Genomic DNA, 19,598 nt, shown 5'->3' with positions numbered 1-19,598 from the left:
AAAACTTTAGCAGAACCCGAAATGTCCACTTCTAACTTGTAGCGGTACGTATCAAGTCAAGTACAACTTTATTGTCAAAATGAAATTTCTTCCCTCTCAAGACAACATGCAACAATATTGTTACCTTTAGGGATTTTTTTTTTTTTGAAGAGTTCCTGTGAGGTTGGCGGTGATGCTATAAAGTACACCAAGAATGTGATTCACACAATGAAAGCCTGTCTTATATCTCATTTGTATAATGCATTCTTGTTTTTTTTTAGTTATTTTTTTTGTTCTCAAAGCATATAGGGAAGCTGTGTGACTTCAATCTAAGCCCTCTCATAAATTTTGTGCCATCCCTTTGAAATTGTTTCACCTTCGAACACAACTTCCATTTCAACTTTGCTTCATCTGGCCTGACATGTAGACAGCAAATTTTTTGAAAGCTCTTTGCAGACTCTGAGCACATGACACATGCTTAGCGGAAAGCCTTTTAAGAGTCTTCACAATCAGCATGTCAAACTGCTTTCAGTTTCAAAGCATATATTTTTTGAAGGCAGGTTTCATTTGATCATAATCTGAGTCCAATTTCTCTTTCCCTGTAAAACATTTTGTGCATCGTTGAGGAGGTTACTCCCAACCCTTGTCATTATTCCTGCTTGCAATGTATGAATGCTTTGGGCTGCTGAGTCCATACCGGTGACAAACGCGCTGAACGCAAGGAGATGAAATAAAAAAATGGTACAGAACAGTGCTTAACAAATTGATTAGACCATTGGAACTACAGTATTGATCTTGAAAGACAAATTTCAAGCCTCTGGATAAGAAAGTAATTAACTGAGTCATAACAAAATCTATAGCAAATGCTACATGGATTAAGAATTGACTTTCTTTGTATGTATAGCGGCCGCAAGCACTTTAGGCAGGCTGTAATGTTAACACAGTTCCATTTCTGGTAAACTGTTTATCTGTCATCCCTCTTCCGGGCATTGCACGAAAGGTCAATAATCCAGTCCAGAAGCTGCATAACTCTGCTTTTACAAAAATAATAATGCTCACCCTTCTCTGAAGTATATTAATTTAACTTTTTTTTTGTTTGTTTTTGATTTTGTCTTTTGAACGGTTACACCTCGTTTTTCCTATCATGTTTAATTCCTCAATTTAGAAGTTATTGAACACAAATTTCATTTTGGATCACAATTGTGCTTCAATGTTTTTTGGTATACTGTAAAGACTCTTCTTTTGCATCTCATTCAATATTGCAGTTGGATATATTGTATTTTTGTATGTGTTATTGGAGTGTATGTGGGGGTGAGAGAGAGAGAGAGTTATTTAAACTGGACCAGGGAGAAAGAGGAGTTTGCCCTTTAGCTTGACGTTACGAACACATTCATGCTGCCCCGTGGCTCTTTTTGGGTATAAAAGGCAGCTTTTGGATTTCGTGGCTTCACTCTCATTGGCGCCACCATGGAGAGAACTGTGCTCCAAATCAGCATCTTCGGGCTACTTTTGGCTTTTGGCACCACTCAACCTAAGGGAGGATGATTGATGACACAGACAAGGCAAGGACAAAAAAAAAAAAAAAAATCAATTTTAAGGGAAAAATCTAGCATTTGGAATTGCTCTGGAACAGTTTTAGTTGATAAATTAAACATCCCCCATCTGCTGAATTAACATGAACATGCAGCTTATGAAATATTTCAGTAAAATTTACATGTAGTTGTTGCTTCACAAGTGGGACCAGATAAAAAGATCGTCCGCCCTTTTGTTACATGGTGGCACTGATAAGTCTCTCATTGCAATGGAGACTTAAACTGTTGCATGCCTGCAGTTTTTTTTTACCCATTCAAGCAGGTGTCGAGTCAACCTTGCAAATAATGGCAAAAATGTAATTATCATCCACAGACAGTGTGTCCCCCCAGTTGTTATTTTACAATGTTTTGTTGTGAATTTTTCACAAGTTGCAGTTTGAAGCGGTGTACCCAGTGTAACGGTTTACCTTTAGTGTGTCTCAGATGCCGCAGACAGGAATCCGCAACATATCCAACATTCTTTGGCGTCTCAAGTATGGACATGAAGTCATTGCTTCAGCCTACACTGAGTGAAAAGTGAAGGAAATTAGGGTGTTCTCCCTTAGACCAATGACATTTCATGTCCATCATGCTTGTTTTTCCACAATGATTTGATCTTTGCTCAGATGACTGGCAGACCAATGACTCAACCACCCTCCCCCACCCTCCCACCCCTTCCCCAACTGTTTGCTCAGGATGACTGGGAGATCTACAGCTTTCACATCAACTCCACGGTGACCAGTCGTTACGCTACCACCATCATCACCAGCCGTGTGGCCAACCGTAAAGACGAATCCCAAGAAATCGAGTTCCACGTCCGGATTCCCAAGAATGCCTTCATCAGCAAATTCAGAATGTGGGTGCAGTGAAGAACTCTTACATCTCAACTCATCACGTTACTTATATCATAGAGCACTTTGAAGACAACCGTGACTGCACACAAAGATTTTTTTTTTGCCGCTCATTTGCTGTTGGGACATATACAGTTGTGTTGGAAGTAGAAAGAGAACACAGTACACATTGTTAAATGAAAGTGAGTTTTTCAAACTTTATGAAGGGAAGGCACATTTCACTTCTGAAAACTTTCACTGGACGCCACCAAACAAAAATGTCGCCAAGAGACAAATTCCCAAACGCAGTATCTAACCTGGCCCTGTTTCAAAACACACCAATCTGAAATAAATTCTGTTTTCAGATCTTTCTTGTGTATATAAAGCAAAATGGGAAAAAATAAAGCACTATGATCAGGGAATGACTTTGACCTTTTCTTGACTTTCTCCGCAGGTTTATGGACGGCCAGGTGTATGATGGGGTCGTGAAGGCTAAAGAAGCGGCTGAGCAGCAGTACACTGATGCTGTGTCTCGCGGTGAAAGCGCTGGCATCGTCAGGTACGATACAAGATTATTATCAACGAAAAGGAATGTTGCAGCTCCGAAATAAAGAGAGCTGTCGTGTTGGGTTTTTTTTTAAAACATTATATATATATATATATATGGATGTGGTTGTCTTTCTTTAAGTGCACAGCAATTGACTGGTGACCAATCCAGGGTGTTGTCTGTCTTTTGCTAAAAGTCATCGGGGGGCTACACTAGAAAACTGCTTGGATAAAAGTAACCCAAATTGGTTGGCTAACCTAGCGCTGGGTCCAAAAGGAAGCGCGCTAGTGTTGGGTTAATTATACAGCACATTTGGTCAATATTTCGACCCAGCAAATTGATGAGTTAAAACTACCCAGATACTACCCAGGTTGTCAGGTCATCAATATTTAATTTGCTGGGTCAAAATAATGAATCCAGCCTTGGGTAACAACCCAATCCACGGCTACGCAGTGAGTGGGTTGAGAAAACAACCCAGCATTTTCGTTGATGTTGTTATTGTCTCAACATGACAGAAAATAAATGAAAGGCTGCTACAGTGTTTCTCTGCTTAAATTTCACAGCTCAGTTGGGAGGACTCTTGAAGAGTTTAAGACCTCTGTGACAGTGGCCGCTCACAAAAAGGTGACCTTTGAACTCACCTACGAGGAACTACTCAAACGCACGCTGGGCAAGTACGAGCTGCAGATCCACGCTCGCCCCATGCAGCCCGTCAACGACTTCAAGGTGTGTGTCTCCCCCGTTGGCGCCGGCCGCTCAATAATCTGCAATCAGTGCGTTGGTCCAACTTCTTTATCCCAAATTTCAGGTGGATGTGTACATTCAAGAAAATGCAGGAATCAGTTTCATCTCCGTTAAAGGTGGATTGAGCACCGGCGCGCTGGCTAACGCTGTCACCAAAACGCATGCAGACACAGAGGTAAGACATGAGGCAAAGAAATACAGCAATTAAGGTAATTTCCTTCTTATTCTTCTCATCTTAAGCCACATATGAGTGCTTCGGTTTGTCAGCTTTTTGGGTAACAAGCCTTTGCTTGGGAGAATTTTTTTGCTTTGTTAAGGTAATTTCCTTCTTATTCTTCTCATCTTAAGTCACATATGAGTGCTTCGATTTGTCAGCTTTTTGGGTAACAAGCCTTTGCTTGGTAGAATTTTTTTGCAAGCCTAAATTTGAGATATGTGTACGCTTCAGTAACGTGCTGGCAAGGAGAGCCACAGTGGTGATTGACACCTTTTATCTGTTTATCGCCCGGTGAAAGACGCAAACACAAATTGAGAAGCTGCTGTTGGCCACAACTCACGCTCAGATGCTCACGCGCAGACTAAAACATCATTTTATAGGAATTCATAAATTGATCCGAAGTTAAAAAAAGATATACGGTATGTAGTTAAAAGGAGTCTAAAAAATGGAGACAATTCATAAATTGATCCGAAGTTAAAAAAAGATATATGTAGTTAAAAGGAGTCTAAAAAATGGAGATGTTGATTTGTATTGAGCCAAATTTATTCTGCTGCTAGATGGCTTTCGTGTTTCATGTTTACCGTTGATGAAGCAGGTGAAGGTCAAAGGTCACTCGTTTGTTTGCCCTGACTGATACGTTCAATGTGGTCTTTTTTTTTTTTTTTTTAAATTCTGCTCAATTACTGAACCGGTGTTGGAACAGTTGTGAGAAAGACATGTTGGAATATGTCTTATTTTTATCGCCCTCTAGTCAACGTACAGTTATTCATCCCAGCAAGGGAAGACAAATACAAAGACAAAAGAAATGGTGTCGATTATATAAGAATAATACAGTGATTTTTTTTTAAGTCACTCTTTACCTATTCCTCTAAACTCACAGTTCCACTTTATTGATTTTGATCTTGAACTTTTGTAGGCCTGGGTTCATTTCTACCCGACAGTGGATCAACAAAAAACATGTGACAGCTGTGGAGACAAGGGTATGAACGGAGATCTGGTTATAGTTTATGACGTCAACAGAGACAGGTCACTGGGGGACATCAAGGTAATGTCTTTTAATGTATTTTGATGTCTGTTGTGGTTGTAGTTTTGTTTCTATTCGACTTTTCTATTGGATCTATTTGGGAAATAAAGGTGTATCTGCCTGCAATGTTATTTTCTTTGCAGTATGACTGTATTAGGTGTAACAAGAGATTTTATTTTTTTTTTCGTCAGACATCAAGTGGATATTTCGTCCATCACTTTGCTCCATCGCAACTTGCCCGCATTCCAAAGAATGTTGTCTTTGTCATTGATAAAAGTGGTTCCATGCGTGGCAAGAAAATAGAACAGGTACGGGGATTGGAGTTTTGTAAAATTGTTTTATTTTGGATTGAAACTATTTCAGCAAATGTTGTTATTTCATTTATGGATAAATTAAAAATGGTTGTTCTCAGACCCGCACGGCATTAATCCATATCCTGAATGACCTGGCAGAGGATGACTTCTTTGGTCTCATCACTTTTGATAGCTCCCTGTATTACTGGAAGCAAGAACTTGTTCAGGCCAACTCACAAAATGTGAAAAGCGCCAAAGAATTTGCAGGGAACATTCGAGAGCATGGAGGTAATTTCAACATGTCTTGTTCAAATAAGTTTTATTTGGACTCATGTAACCATTTGCCCCCCAAAGTGATGTTGTTGTTTTACATGCTTTAGGCACAAATATTAATGAAGCATTGTTGGATGGATCACGTATGTTGAATGAGAACCCGAGGAAAGGTTCGGCTTCTATCCTCATACTCCTCACGGATGGAGACCCAACCTCAGGTTAACACACACACACACACGCGCGCGCACACACACACGCGCGCGCGCGCACACACACACACACACACACACACACACACACACACACACACACACACACACACACACACACGTGCACGCACATATAGTTTAATAGCATCTTTGGGGCAGTTTTAGAACGCTTTAAATAACTGGTATTTAAACACAAATGGTGATGCACCACATATAGACAGACACTATAACAATATAGTAGACACCAGCTATTGACCAGGCCCTCCTGCAAATCGCAAAATTCTGATGGCTGTATTATACTGCCCCCCAGTGCCCAAGTAGCACCAAGAAGAGGGAGCTGCAATGAATTACTCATGATCAGCAAACTGTTCGTTTCTTTGTTTTCAATTTAATTATGATGTTACTCAATGTTTTGACGGAGTGCAACATTATACAGTGCTATTTTTCTGCCTGAAAAGCATAAAAAAATTTGGTTGTATGTTTTTTTTTTTTTTTTTGCTTTGAAAGGAGAACAATTTGAATGCGGGTAGAGTGGAATAGCTTCAGTGCCATGTCACATTGTCTAATTTTATTTATTTATTTTCAAGTTTTTTTCCTTTGTCTGCCCTTATTGCAGGTGTGACCAATCTCGAACAAATATACTCAAACGTGATGGAGGCCATTCAAGACAAATTCCCACTCTACTGTCTCGGTTTCGGTTTTGACGTCAACTTCAATTTTCTTGAGAAGCTGTCCTTGTTGAACAATGGTGTTGCGCGGCGTATTTATGCTGACGCTGATGCCGATTTGCAGCTCAAGGTAAATTTGGGAAAGATCATCCCTCATAATAATTTTTCTTATCTTACCAAAACACGAATTCTTCTGGGGTGTTTTTTGTTTGTTCGTTTGTTTGTTTTGAGTGGGGTTGAGAATTTGGCAAATAATATTTTGGGCCAACGTGGCACCTCATACTGTAAGTGACATTGCTACAGAACGGTACTCTTTGGCTCGATTGATCACATGATGATGATAATGATGATGATGACGATGATGATGGTGATTGTAAGAGAGTGTCTTTTCCAACAGGGCTTCTATGATGAGGTGGCCAATCCTCTTTTGACAGATGTGGTGATGATCTATAACGGTGGCACCAATCTGACCCGGACCAACTTCAGTCAGTATTACAACGGTTCAGAGATTGTGGTCGCCGGTCAGATCACCGACAACAACATTGAAACCTTCGTCCCAAGTGTTGTGGCCATTTCGGTGAGCGTCCTTCTTCATTGCACAACAGCCGTGGTTTTGCGCAAGCTACTGGCCCCCTGAATTCATTTTTACTCTGCAGAGGAATACGAGTATCAGTTTCTCGGAGAAAAACAGCACGACAAAGTCTACGGACAGCAACATTCAGAGGGTTTGGGCCTACCTGACTGTCAAACAACTCCTGGAGAAAGAGTTAGTATTTTTAATTGGAGTGGAATGAGAAAAAAAAAATTGGAATCGGAAAATTGGTTTTATTTTAAAAAGATGCGCCGGCATCTAAAATCACAATTTGCTTCACAGATTACAGTATTCGGGAGATGAGAAGGCGAAAATGAAGAACGAAATCTTGAGGCTATCACTCAAGTACAATTTTGTGACCCCGCTTACATCCATGGTGGTCACCAAACCAACGAAGGACAAGACGGAGGTGCTTCACAAACCCAGCGAGAGCGGTCCACCTCCTGACGAGCGCCCCTCTTTTGGAATGAGCGGGCTTGGGTCTATGCCACGGGGCACAATCACCAGCCATTCACGTGTCGGAAGTGCTGGCGTTGCTTACAGTGAGTATCATTCATGTGAATTAAACGGCGACATACAATGTAACACATTCTAGAAACTGTCTTCTCTCTATGCAGGGCAACATCGGCCCGTTCCAGGTAAATGACTCAGTATGCTCTTAGTGTTCAAAGTCAAGGCACAGTGGATGCCTGGGACAAGCTCATGAGTATGATGCCCGCACCCCTAAAAATTTAGGGGTGGGGTGGGGGGTGCGAACGGATGATTTTGAAACTTACTGCCGAAATATAGCCGCCTGCTCTAATACAGATGCCACTCCTCTGAGGCCCCTGCGCCTCTTGACCCCTGCTTTGCCCGCCACTGGAGGGCCATTATCACTGATAATGGCCCTCCAGTGGCATAGTAATTTATTATTGGCATATCGTATATTCCGGTGTAGCCAAGCCATGAGATTCAAGCAACTCGACTCACAAGTTTTTTTCAAGATAGGCGTCATCGTGCAACTCAGTTTTTGCCTTGACTCGTGAGCAAAAATATATAAACGTGTCAAGTGGTTAAGAAAGGTTTCAGAGTTTTCAAAATAAAATCCCCGAGTTAAGATTTTGTTGCAACCTCTAATTCACATAATTTCTTGACTGATTGGGATCTGTTGAGCTTTTCCCAATTTTAAAATACTGAAGAAAATTTCCAAATAAAAGGCCATTATTTTTTTCCTGCCCCCTCATAATGATAACGTTTCTTGAATGATTCCAATTACTGTATTCCAACTTGAACGTGTTCAACTCATTCCCATTCTAGCAAAATCCTGAGATACAAGCACTGTATGGTAGCAGTGACATAACTCCCATCACAAAAAGCAGCAACTTGGCAGTTAGTATGAACTGAATTGAAAAAAAGAGGCTTCAAGATGTTTATTGCCACTCCCAGTTGATTTACGGTCAAACTAACGTAAAACTAAGAGGAATACATGTTGTGTATTGGATGGCCTCCGCTAGATTGCTAACACATAATAGGAAACGCCATACACAAGTTAACAATTAGCGTCTTTGTGGTGGCGTTATAACCCTTTAAGAAACAGATATTTGTACTCAAAACGGTGAAGCAACACACGTTGACTGATAATATAAAAGAGCTCGTATATGTTTCGTCCTCTGCAAAGAATATGTAATAGTACTATAATTTTCCACATTATAGTATAAAGTCATTTGCATTTTTTTTGTGTTGTTTTTTTTTTTTGCCAGTGACACGGTTTTCAACATCCGCAGGTGAGTACGGTAAATAAGAAACCTACAAGTAAATGCATGTTGAATTCGTGTTTTTATTGACAAGTTCTCGTTTTAACGCTCTCAATGAAAGCATGAACTGAACTGCAGTTTTTACAAAGTTTTTGTGATTTCTAATTACTCATTTAAAAATAAGCACACCAATTTTTTTTTTTTTCACAAACTGTCATTGCGGGGATGAATAAATTTGTGTTTGTTTCTTTTTGTGGCAGGCCGTCAACGTATGCCTGGTATGACATGAACAGAGATGAACATTTTCTGTAAAGTCATCACTACGCAAAGATGGGCCTCAACCTCATCTTCATGCTTTTCCTAATTTAAAAAAAAAGAAAAGAAAAATTTGACAGTAGTTACATTCACGCTCCACATATTACCTTTTGTTTCCCTTAAAGCATGAATTTATTGCTTTTTTTGGTTTTGTTTTTCCTGACAGGTTTTCCCGGCTTTCATGGTAAGGTGTCAGTCACAACAAATGATTGCAAAAGTACATTACAAGACTTACAGGCAAGACTAGAGGCAATCGTCTGCCGTTACAATCCTTGGAAGATAAAACACTGGACAGTTGTACATTCTTTGAATAATAACTTTAATCAGGCTATATTTGACATAGTAACACGCTAAATGACTCGTTTACTCAAAGTAGCATTTGTGAATGACTACTGACTGGCATCACTGGAAGGGAGCATGAATTGGCCTTTTTACTGCCCTCTAGCGGCCAAGGCAAGCGCACACCCAGTACATTGAGCAGCGCAATGTGCCTTGAATTGAATGAGAAAGTGTGACCAACACTTTTCAATGATTTGATGCCATTCTATTTTCAAGGCGCCGCTGCATGTGTATCGTTAAGGGCTTACAGTGGTTTACAACTTCAATGCATCTTACTGACTGACGTGTTCCTAATATTTTGGCTACCATCCTGACATGTGAGGGACATGTCAGTGTGTGTATGTCATGATGCGTTGTGGTGTAATGTGAGCTCGAGAGTGGTGTGCATCCTACTCCTCTACGTGAGAAGTGGGGTTCAATTATTCACGTGTGGAGGTGGACCCAATTTTATGTTTGCTTGTGGTTGGCGTTGGTTCCAAGTTTGATTGTTGACTTTCAGGTGTCCTCGGGAGCCTACCAGACATGGCGTACGACATCGCAGGTGAGTTTAAGCCAGGCAAGCGGCGTGAGGTAACCTGGTTGAATGATCCGCGATGTGATCAAATGACATCAGAAATTGTGTTTTATAGTTAATGCTACTTCCAGAATGGAGATTATTAAACATACGTGATTGTATTTTGACATAAAATAAGATGATGAGTTCAAGTGTGGAATATAAGATCTGGATCTGGATGCTTTTGCAGTTGATATGCCCAGGCTTCAGCACCTCCCAATGCCAATCTTACCTACCATTCCGGGAACCTCATTGCAGTTGATATGCCCAGGCTTCAGCACCTCCCAAAGCCAATCTTACCTACCATCAAACCTGGTAAGAGTATTCACTGATTGTTCCAAGTGAGTCATTTCATGTTATGTTCGCACATCTCATTGTGTCTCTTCGTCTGCCATTACAGTTGAACCGAGCATCCGTTTTTTGCTCCCAGCTGAGAATCAGTCTCTTCCACTTTGTTTTGATATCCCTGCAAGTACTCAACTTCGACTCCTTCACCTCCCCAGTGCCGGTCAGCCCAACACGCTCTCTTCCATTGATTTATTTGGCTCCTTCCATGTAGAAGTAAAATGAACCCAGAATTTTGCCTTTCTTCAAATTTGGAGATGCGATCGGGAAAGCATCTCGGAGACCGCATTGCTTAAAATAAGCTGATTTTGGTGTTATTTTCAAGCTCTCACATCGTTGGACAAAATTGTTCCAAATGCTCTTTTTAGGCAGTCGTGATTGAACATTTTCTAGAAACTTCGAAAGGTGGATTTTTATGAAGTAATGATGTCCATTTGGAAGTCAGCAAACCAGAAAATTTGAGGGGGGAAAGGGGAGAATTCCAGGCTGTTCCTTGAAATGTCCCGTTTATTTAACATTAGCGTGGTACGCGTTTCATCACGATTATGATTGTTGCTTGGTGTTAAGTTGTTGGGCATGTCTTTTGCACTAGGACTCTCTGTGAATGGTGCGCTGGATGGAATAAGAGGCTTCAACAAGATAGTTGTCCGCCTCAAACCGGACGTCAACGTTATCGTTAGCGTGAGTGGTGTCTCCACTTATGATGGACGAGATGGACATTTGTCATCATGGAAGATGGGACAGGATACCATCACCGCTGGAAGGTGATTTGTGCTTGGATGCTTTTAGGTCACTCTAAAGTGCCGAAGTTATTAATATTATTTCTTGTCCAAGTTGTATTTGCATCTGATGTTTGATGTTCGTTACTGACAGCAAAGTAAAATTCTTTTCTGCAGCGTGACAGTGATCAAGCAGGATATGGAAGTTGACATCACAGTTGGAGATATACGCCTGATCATCTTGCTTCATGAGAACTCAGGAGAAAAGTTCCTCTGGCCAGTTTTAAGACAGAGGTCTTCAGACGTTGACGCTGAAGGAATTTTAGGTGAGCTCTTTATTTGTATCTTCATATATACTTTTGATACAGTATAAAAAGATTACGCATCCACTGTTCAAATGCCAGATTTTGCAATATTAAAAACAACAACAAAAAAAAAAAATAGAACAGGATAAAAAAAAAATTGAAAAACATTTTCCACCAGAAGGTGATCTATAAAAATCTTCCAGCTTCTGCGAGAAAGAGAAAAATAAGTCAGGAAAGCCTTCTTGAACAACTGAAATTAATTTGGGGGGTAATCAGAGGGATATAAAATTATGGATGAGAGTGCTCACATGTGAAACTACATTTTTACAGTTGATTACTTTAACTTCCACTCAAATGAAAAAACAAACAAAAATGTTTGAATGTGTTTGATGCACGAGTTGTCTTTTACTATCCCCTCACTTGTTTTCAGCGCAAAAAGCAGCCGTTTATGAAGAAGTGCACCAACATATGACAAAACTTAAAATCAAAGACCAGGAAATCATTGTTTCCAGGTACTCTATTCCTACACACGATCGTTTTTTAATTTATTATTTTTTTTCACTCCTACAGTCAGTGTGCGAGTTAATAATGTTTTCTTTCCGATTGCAGATCCTCGGCTGCTGACTACAGTTTTTCCCCAGCTGTGATTATGTCCTGCTGGCTCGTGCCTGCAGAGTCAGCGCTACGATCACAACTCAGTCATTTCACTGCCTTGGTTATTTAATGACAAGGCGGGCTTTTAGAGACATTTCACTGAGTGCGAAACATGCACATTCATCGTGCCTCGATAATAAACGCTTGCCAAACTGATGTCTGTATGTCTTACAGTTTTTGAAAAAAGTTATTTACAGATGAGCTTTTGTCACCGATGGTTTGTGAATGGGGGGGGGGGGGATGAGGAGCCCAGTGACACTTTCTTTCATGTTCATTCATTTGATTAACATAAGTGACAATAATGATGATCATAACAATAAAAAAAAAATGATCCTGGTAATGACAACGCCAGCCCATTAGTCAGGTCAAATATTGTTGCTCACCTTCAATTAGAGTGAGACGAACAATGGCAGGCAAGAAAGTGACTTTGGTGTCACACTGGGTGGAGCCTTTGTGTAATTCAGACGACAAACGATATGCAGTGCAGAAAGGCGAACAACTGATGCTTATGGAATGTGGGTGGAAACACGACTAGCCCAAACGGAAACGACACAAGAATGAGAAGAAGACTGGGGAAACTCGAACCTCGACCTGCTGGTTCCATGAAGCTGGCATCCTTGGCAGGAATACAGCCAGCCGCCCATGTGAGTTCAAGATGATGTGCTCCAACCTCGGCAAAAAAAAAAAAAAAAAAAGCTCAAAGTTGCCGAGCTGGTTTGTCAGCTACTTTTAAAACTGACTTGCATATTGTGTAATCAAGATTAACTTGTTGCCAAGGTGTGAAGGAGCTGCTGTATGACTCTTGGAGGTGGAGTTGTGTTGCGCTTCATAAACTGGACTTTAAACCAGCTCATGTTATTTAAAAAAAAAAAAAAAAGCAAGAGGGTGTGATTTCTTTTGTGTTACAGTTTCTTTTTTTCCCCCCCACAACTAATCCATATTTGTCTAGTGCGGTAGCTGAATCCACTCCTGGGACTGAATGGATTGACATGGATTATAATCGGGTAAATCACCTTTCTAAATTGTTTACATATTTTCAAATGTTGGGTTAGTACCATATCCACAATTCTAATCTGCGGTGTGCTCATCTGTTTTGAATGTTTAAATGAAGATTTCAGCGTTTTGTAAACTGCTGGAGCCTCAACATCTTGTTTTGGTTTCATTTGGCTTTTCTGGTTTTGTTTTTTTGTTTTTTAACTGTCGTGCAAAATCGACACCAAATTCCTTAACCCAAGCTGATCGAGATTGTTCTGACTCCGCGCCAGCTCGCTGTTAATCTCTAACCTGAAATCACGCATTGCAAAACAATCGCTGACACTCCCAGTACAATCGCGCGTGAAGAAAAATGCTTGACACTCTTCATGCTTAGTCTGTGGCAAAATGTTTCTTCTTCGTTGGCCTTTTTGTTGTTTTTTACTAGCTTTTCATAAGCCGGCCTGCGGTTGGGTGCGACATGATGTCTCGGAAGTCACATGTTCGCAGGTAAGTCACCTCCAAGGAGCATTTTGATTGCCTGTCACTCATCAGGGTTGTTAAAGTCCTCATAGTGTACCTTTTATTGATCCACGGCAGTATTTTAATACGAGAAAACTCACAGAACACCACAAAACACAAATCATTTGCAGGTTTCCGCCGTTCAATTGTGTTTCACCTATCACTGTCCTGATATTGATTCAACTTTATTTAAATGCATATACAGTACAATGTTTTTAAAAATTGTTTATAAATAAGTTTGGGCACGGGTGCAGGGCGAGGTTATTTTAATGCTTCAACAATAATAAACAAATATTTTTATTCTATTTTTATTGCATTTGTATTATGGTGGTATCGGGGGAAAAAAATGAAGCTCCGAAACAATTGCCATGAGGGTGACACAATAAGTGACAAAAAGACACAATATTGTATTACGAATATACATAGTAGATGGCACATATATTTCAGGTTTTAATACAATTTGAATAACTGGTCTAATAGTTCTGATGTATTGTTTGACTTCATTTTCCAAAAATGCAAATGAGTGTTTGTTTTTTTTTAATTTTTAATCAGTATATGCCTGGGGGCTGCCAGTTGCCCACCTCAGGTCTATAACATATCTCTTACAATGACCAACACATTACTGCATACCAAAACATGTCTCTATTTACTCACAAATCAATTTACTAAGTGTGAAATCTGGTTGTATTTACTTGAACACAAAGTCATTTCGGTGTTGGAATGACAAGAGATGGAGACACGGGTTCCAATTAATATTCTTGGCCAATGTATCCATTTAGGGTCTCTCCGAGTGCACGGTGGTTGCTGTGATGCCGTTCGCCATCCCAGAGAGTGATGCCGTGGACATCCAAACGATAACGGCTAAAGTGGAGCTCTGCTGCAAAGAAAACACGTCATGCACGTTGTGTCTGCTCATGGAAGCTGAAATCGCCATCCATGTGGATGAAGACATGGCCAAAAAGCTCCAGTCAAAGCAGGACACTGAAGAGGACACCCAAGCGGCAACAATTTCAGCAGGTGGGACTCAACATTTTCCCCTACGACGACAGCAGCTATTATATTTTTATACACAGCGGTGCTATGGTGGTATGCTGGCAGTAAAATGACATGATATTTGAACACAAACAATAGAGCTACGTGTGGACGGGCACTACTCATAGGCCTATATTCTTTATCCTCTGCGAAGGAAGACTAATATTACTGCAGGTTACAGGGGAGCTGTGACTGTGTCATGTGTACCCACTGCCCATGTATCCGTATTGCACTGCCCCAAGGTGGGCAAAGCACACGCTCCAGAAGGAGCAGCCTCATGTTCGTTGAATTGAAGCAAAAAAAAACTTGAATCCTTTTGGTTTTAGTTGATAATGTAATTGCCGTATGTTTTATGCGGTACACTACTAGAGAGTGCTAGTTTTAGTCTTTAAAATCTCATTTAAAACGTTTCTTCTTTTTTTTTTTTGTGGAGGAGGTTGAAATGGATTAATGGCATTTCGATTCCAAAGGGGTTATATTATAAATCAAATTTTTTTGCCTCTCTCTTTAAAATTTGAGTTCACTAGAGTCCAAATTGACTCCCTTTAGATTCCAAACCTGCATCAATTTTTTTTTAAGCGCCCTGCTCCCTGTTTCACACATTCATCACGATACATTTTATTGTTATTTCGTAGATTGTATGATTTATTCCATTTATTTTTGAAGTGATTGCATTCCTCTTGTTGTTCTCCTAACCGTGCAGCAGCATTTGTGACGTTATGTTACAATACGCCACCGACTTTTCCAGCATGCAAGAGAGTGGACTTCACCGTCACTCCTACAGGACTTGAGCAGAAAGTTGCAAAGGTAAATATGACGACTGGACCTTTTTTTTTTAAATTTGAATAATAATATAAGGACTTGAGCAGAAAGTTGCAAAGGTAAATATGACAACTGGACCCTTTTTTTTTTTAAATTTGAATAATAATATGTCCAACAAGTGCCTATTTGTTGTCATATAATTTGCCTATTCGGTTATTTATAATTGTGCAGATATCCTTGGTGATTACCAATCCATCTGCGGTTTCCTTCAGCAGTATTGTGTACGTGTATTCTTCAAAAGCAATGCATCCCCGTAAGGAAGTCGTGTCTCCTTCTCTCAACGAAGGTATGACTTTCAACTCCTTGTTGAACTTGCAGTAATGCCCGTGACAGGTTCCGTACAATAACTCTTCTTGTCTGTCCGCAGTGTGCTCCCAAAACCGGCGCAAACCCATCAAAGAGTGTCACGGTGAGTGAGCGCACACTTGACGTGCCGCTTGGCATTGTTTGAATCAAAAAAGAAATCAAAACAATGAGTTCCTCTTTCCAGTGCCAACAATCAGCAGTGTAATTAACCAAAAAATGAATCAAGTAGAGCTGAAGTTTTCTGGAGAGAGCAATGTGTGCATCCAGTATGAAGCAGATGGAAGATGCCAGGTCTGTGTTGTATAACACGATGGGTGTTAAACTTATTGCCATGTTTTATTTACGGATGGATGGATGATGGAGCACAAATAAAATGCTTGATTTCTGATGTTATGTGTCTCTTTAGAGTTGGGAGAGGAAAACGATCCCACTGCACTCTGTGACACCTTGCTTGTGTCTTCAGGTACTTTCATTTAAAAAATATTCATCAAGCACATCCATGGTATAATATTCCATAGCTACAAAGTAGTTTTGAGTATTGGATTTGATGGCAGGTTTGGGATGATGACAGACGTTCTCAGAGCTGCCCCTTCAAAAACATGGGTAAGTTAAAATCCTTTAGGGCTCCTTCAATGTCCCCTCAAACTCGAATCATTTGGCAATGCTGCCGGGCCTCCGATCTGATTGCATTTTCAAAACACATTTCCCGAAGGAAATCATGAAAATACGATAAATATCACCCTTTTTCAACGTCATATAAGTGTAAAAAGAAGTAAACTTCCATGTAGTAATTTTGGACATCCCCATCAGGGTTCCTTCAAGAGAACGTATGGCGGAACCTGACTGCTTCTGTGGATCGCGGTCGAATGAACGACAAGGGCCAAATGCTGCTGTGGAACCTGACTGCCCCCTGTAGGCTGGAGGGGGAGGTCTGGCCCTGTCGGTGGACTTTGCCGTACATTTGCACTGAGATCGAGGGCTTTCGCCAACAGCTGGGGAATTCAACATGGAAGCAAAACAGGAGTATGCTATGGGTAAGCAAAAAAATAATGCAATAACATCTTTCATTGTTTTAAAATTATTTTTATTTTCTATCTATTTGGAGGGAGAGAGAGAGAGAGAGAGAGAGAGAGAGAGAGAGAGAGAGGGCAGGGGGAGAGGTGGTGGGCTGTTGTCGACTGGTTAGCACGTCGGCCTCACAGTGCAGAGGTGCAGGGTTCGATTCCGGCATAAACATTAAAAACAAGGAAGAAAAGCAGGCATGGGGGTAAATGTGTTGTTTGCTGTACTTAAACAAACTAACATTTGTCTAATTGTGTCCTGGCAGGTGAAAAAAGGTGTCTTCGAGGACATTAACCTGCAGCTGTCAACATGTGTTATGGTAAACCACATTCTCAAGCGTTCCCAAGGCTTTTTATTTTTCTTCATGTGTTTAGTGATGCCATTAGTTTTGAGTTTTTTTTTTTTTTAATAACCGGTAGTTATTTCGTTTTGACTTTTTATTAATCATGTAGTGATAATTAAATTTAACAGTGGGGTCGAAAATGCTTTTATTTAAACCTTACCCCTAGCCCAAACCCCAAGGTAAAATGTAGCGTCAGTTCTTCTTTTTTGGAGAGCACTCTCGTTTTCATTTTATTTTGTTAATGAAAATCAAACTCGTTTTTTTTTTGTTTGTTTTTTTAGTTGTGTGTTAGTTTTAATGAACTATTATAACCTTGATGTTGAAACACAGGTGCGTTTAAGGAATGGGGGCCTTCACCTGGGACCTTTTTGCTCTCATCAGAGTAAGTTTGCAAAACGTGATAGCAGGAGTGTGAAATATACAGCTTTCCCTTTTCAGAGAGCGATGTTTCTCATTTCGCTTGCTTGTTGACATTGCAGCAGCAAGGTGGCGCTGGAATCTGTTGGCTGTGGCAGTTTTGCTGGTGATCACCTTGACAGCATTGATATTATGTCTTCTGCATGACTTTATCAAAAGTAAGTTCAAGCGATACAAGATTTTTGGTAGCTCCTCTATCTCATAGTTCTGCGGTACCAGGTTCCAGTTTCGGCTCAGGCCTTCCTGTGTGGAGTTTGCTTGTTACAAAAAAAAAAAAAAAAAAATGCATGCTAGGCTAATTGAAGGCTCTCAATTGTTTACTTGTTTTTAGGTGAATAGTTGTTTGTGTATACTCTATGTGCACTTTGATTGGCTAGCGAGACTTCCGCTTATCTGTGGCCCAAATGAGAACAAGCACTATGGAAGGTGGATAGCCGGCGAGATATGTGTTGATCAGTTTTTTTAAATTTTCTTTTTTATTTTTATTTTTTTTTGCAAGGACATGAGTGTATTTTCCTGCAAATCTTGCCCCCGTGCCTGATTATTGTCCATCTTATGTCATAGAATGGGCAAGCCGATCTTTTCGTGGAGGATGTACAAAGAGTAAGCTTACGTATTTTCTTTTAAAAAGAAAAAAGGGAAAATTATCCCTGATGACATTCAGCTATTATTACTATTATTTTTTTTTAAGTTGGCAGCAAAGGTCATGTCGTCCTCCTGAGTCCGCCAGATGTTCACAACGACATTTCCGAGGTTTGTGGCCTGGGTTCCCGACTCAGCAGTCAGGGCTTCAGTGTGTCTGTGGACCAGTGGAGCAGGATGGAGCAGTGCAATCTGGGCCCCCTGCCATGGCTCCACTCCCAGCTGCTGCACGTAAAGAATCTGGGCGGACGCGCGGTGCTCATCCTGACTCGCAAAACTATGGGGCTGGTGCAGGAGTGGAGCCAGCAGCATCGAGAGGCACTCCGGGCAGGGAGTGGGGATGGAAACGCGCCTCAGTCTCCATACTCGGATGTGTTCATGGCCTCGCTGTCCCTCATCCTCGGGGACAAGCAGCAAGGCAGGACTGGAGAACGTTTCCTCCTGGTGACATTCGAACAGGACGTGGCGCAGTCGGCTGGCAGCTTGCCAGAACCGTTTCAAGGACTTCATTTGTTCCAGCTTCCGTCCCAGATGAAAACTCTCTTGTGTGAGCTCACTGGGGGAGCAAAGGGCAAGGCAGAAGGCGGAAGGATAAAGGCCGGCTGGAAATGGGCAACCTTGGACGGATGGAAATCGAAGACTAAAAATGCAACATGCAGCCAAGGAACAATACACGTACAGTGTAAATATTCTGGAATTTAAAGACATTGCGTGACACTTGGTGCACTGTTGCTTTGAAGAGACAATGAAGTATATCTTCGGTGTCCTGTGAAAAACATGTATGTTCATTTTGACATTTAAAGGTGTCCGCGTGTTGTAAAAAATTAAAAATGGACAAAAAGTGACATACTTGTTTTTCACAGGAAAGCGATGATTTGCAACGTACAAAGTCATTAGAATATGATTGAATATATTTTTTAAAATTTTAACAGTATTGCTGGCACTCATTGTTTACTTATTGTCATAGATGAATGCTCAAAGATTTGGTACGAAAAACAGCAGTTACCATAACAACAGTAGTGGACGGTGCATTTTGTTAGCCTAATAACATAGCTGGACAAATGATATAAAGCTTTCTGTCAAAATGTCAAAAAAAAAACAACGGGTATGCTAAAATGTGTGTTTTGTTCTTTTCGTCTGTGTCGATTTTTCGTCACCCAGGTTATGATGAATACCCACACAAACTATTTTGAACCAACCGTGAAAAAGACTGCACATCTGACCAAGGACATTCAAGTTGAATTCATCATTTTTAATTTACTGCTACTGAAAGAATAAAACATCCTACTATATTCGCTAAAAAAATAATAACACTGGTTTTCTTTTGGTATTCCTGAAAACCTGCAAGCCTAACTAATTTGTATGCTATTAAGCTAACGACGCGCTAAATTTGTACTCTGCCACACATCAGGTTAACAAACAATGAACAGTACGAAACAATGATCATTTGTTTTATTAACATTGCGTGCTCGGTATGAGGAATTTAAATGAAACTAATTCACACGTCACGGTATAAAAATAATCATTCCGTAAAGACATTGAAGGACGTTATACGTAGAATGAGGAAAGC

General features: G+C 40.5%; 2 protein-coding genes across 9 annotated transcripts; both read left to right on the top strand.

Moving 5' to 3' along the window:
* The first annotated feature begins 1,391 nt into the window (after positions 1–1,391).
* LOC109522272 (inter alpha-trypsin inhibitor, heavy chain 4-like) lies at positions 1,392–12,066 on the top strand. Of its 6 annotated transcripts, XM_019880672.1 has the most exons (25): positions 1,392–1,515; positions 2,246–2,406; positions 2,835–2,939; positions 3,491–3,653; positions 3,736–3,846; positions 4,805–4,933; positions 5,104–5,220; positions 5,325–5,493; positions 5,586–5,696; positions 6,304–6,485; positions 6,753–6,932; positions 7,012–7,121; positions 7,230–7,489; positions 7,565–7,585; positions 8,687–8,710; positions 8,941–8,958; positions 9,162–9,179; positions 9,834–9,875; positions 10,078–10,139; positions 10,196–10,202; positions 10,288–10,395; positions 10,825–10,996; positions 11,129–11,277; positions 11,687–11,768; positions 11,866–12,066. In XM_019880672.1, the coding sequence occupies exons 1-25, from the start codon at positions 1,447–1,449 to the stop codon at positions 11,978–11,980; spliced, it is 2,685 nt and encodes an 894-aa protein (XP_019736231.1). In that variant the 5' UTR covers positions 1,392–1,446; the 3' UTR covers positions 11,981–12,066. The 6 variants fall into 6 exon arrangements, with proteins under 6 accessions (XP_019736231.1, XP_019736233.1, XP_019736234.1 ...); XM_019880674.1 differs by lacking the exon at positions 8,941–8,958; XM_019880675.1 differs by lacking the exon at positions 9,162–9,179.
* Positions 12,067–13,141: 1,075 nt separating this feature from the next.
* On the top strand, positions 13,142–19,119 carry il17rc (interleukin 17 receptor C). Of its 3 annotated transcripts, none has more exons than XM_019881414.1 (14): positions 13,142–13,392; positions 14,184–14,421; positions 15,143–15,243; positions 15,430–15,544; positions 15,626–15,667; positions 15,749–15,855; positions 15,971–16,027; positions 16,119–16,167; positions 16,375–16,598; positions 16,892–16,945; positions 17,300–17,351; positions 17,449–17,544; positions 17,951–17,989; positions 18,078–19,119. In XM_019881414.1, exons 1-14 carry the CDS (start codon positions 13,291–13,293, stop codon positions 18,728–18,730), a joined length of 1,929 nt encoding a protein of 642 aa, XP_019736973.1. In that variant the 5' UTR covers positions 13,142–13,290; the 3' UTR covers positions 18,731–19,119. The 3 variants fall into 3 exon arrangements, with proteins under 3 accessions (XP_019736973.1, XP_019736972.1, XP_019736974.1); XM_019881413.1 differs by having other exon boundaries at positions 15,140–15,243; XM_019881415.1 differs by lacking the exon at positions 16,892–16,945 and having other exon boundaries at positions 15,140–15,243.
* Positions 19,120–19,598: the final 479 nt, after the last annotated feature.

This window comes from Hippocampus comes, unplaced genomic scaffold (genome assembly GCF_001891065.2).
Source record: "Hippocampus comes isolate QL1 unplaced genomic scaffold, H_comes_QL1_v1.1 scaffold68, whole genome shotgun sequence".
Lineage (NCBI taxonomy): Eukaryota > Metazoa > Chordata > Actinopteri > Syngnathiformes > Syngnathidae > Hippocampus > Hippocampus comes.
Note: the sequence above shows the minus strand (reverse complement) of the source record. Positions and strands in the feature narration are given on the sequence as shown.

Coding starts and splice junctions, on each gene's coding strand:
- il17rc (XM_019881413.1), top strand. CDS start 13,291: ATGTTTCTTCTTCGTTGGCCTTTTTGTTGTTTTTTACTAGCTTTTCAT. Junction 15,856..15,970: donor AAGCAGATGGAAGATGCCAG/GTCTGTGTTGTA, acceptor GTGTCTCTTTAG/AGTTGGGAGAGGAAAACGAT. Junction 16,946..17,299: donor AGCTGTCAACATGTGTTATG/GTAAACCACATT, acceptor GTTGAAACACAG/GTGCGTTTAAGGAATGGGGG.
- LOC109522272 (XM_019880672.1), top strand. CDS start 1,447: ATGGAGAGAACTGTGCTCCAAATCAGCATCTTCGGGCTACTTTTGGCT. Junction 2,407..2,834: donor TTCATCAGCAAATTCAGAAT/GTGGGTGCAGTG, acceptor CTTTCTCCGCAG/GTTTATGGACGGCCAGGTGT. Junction 5,494..5,585: donor GAACATTCGAGAGCATGGAG/GTAATTTCAACA, acceptor TACATGCTTTAG/GCACAAATATTAATGAAGCA.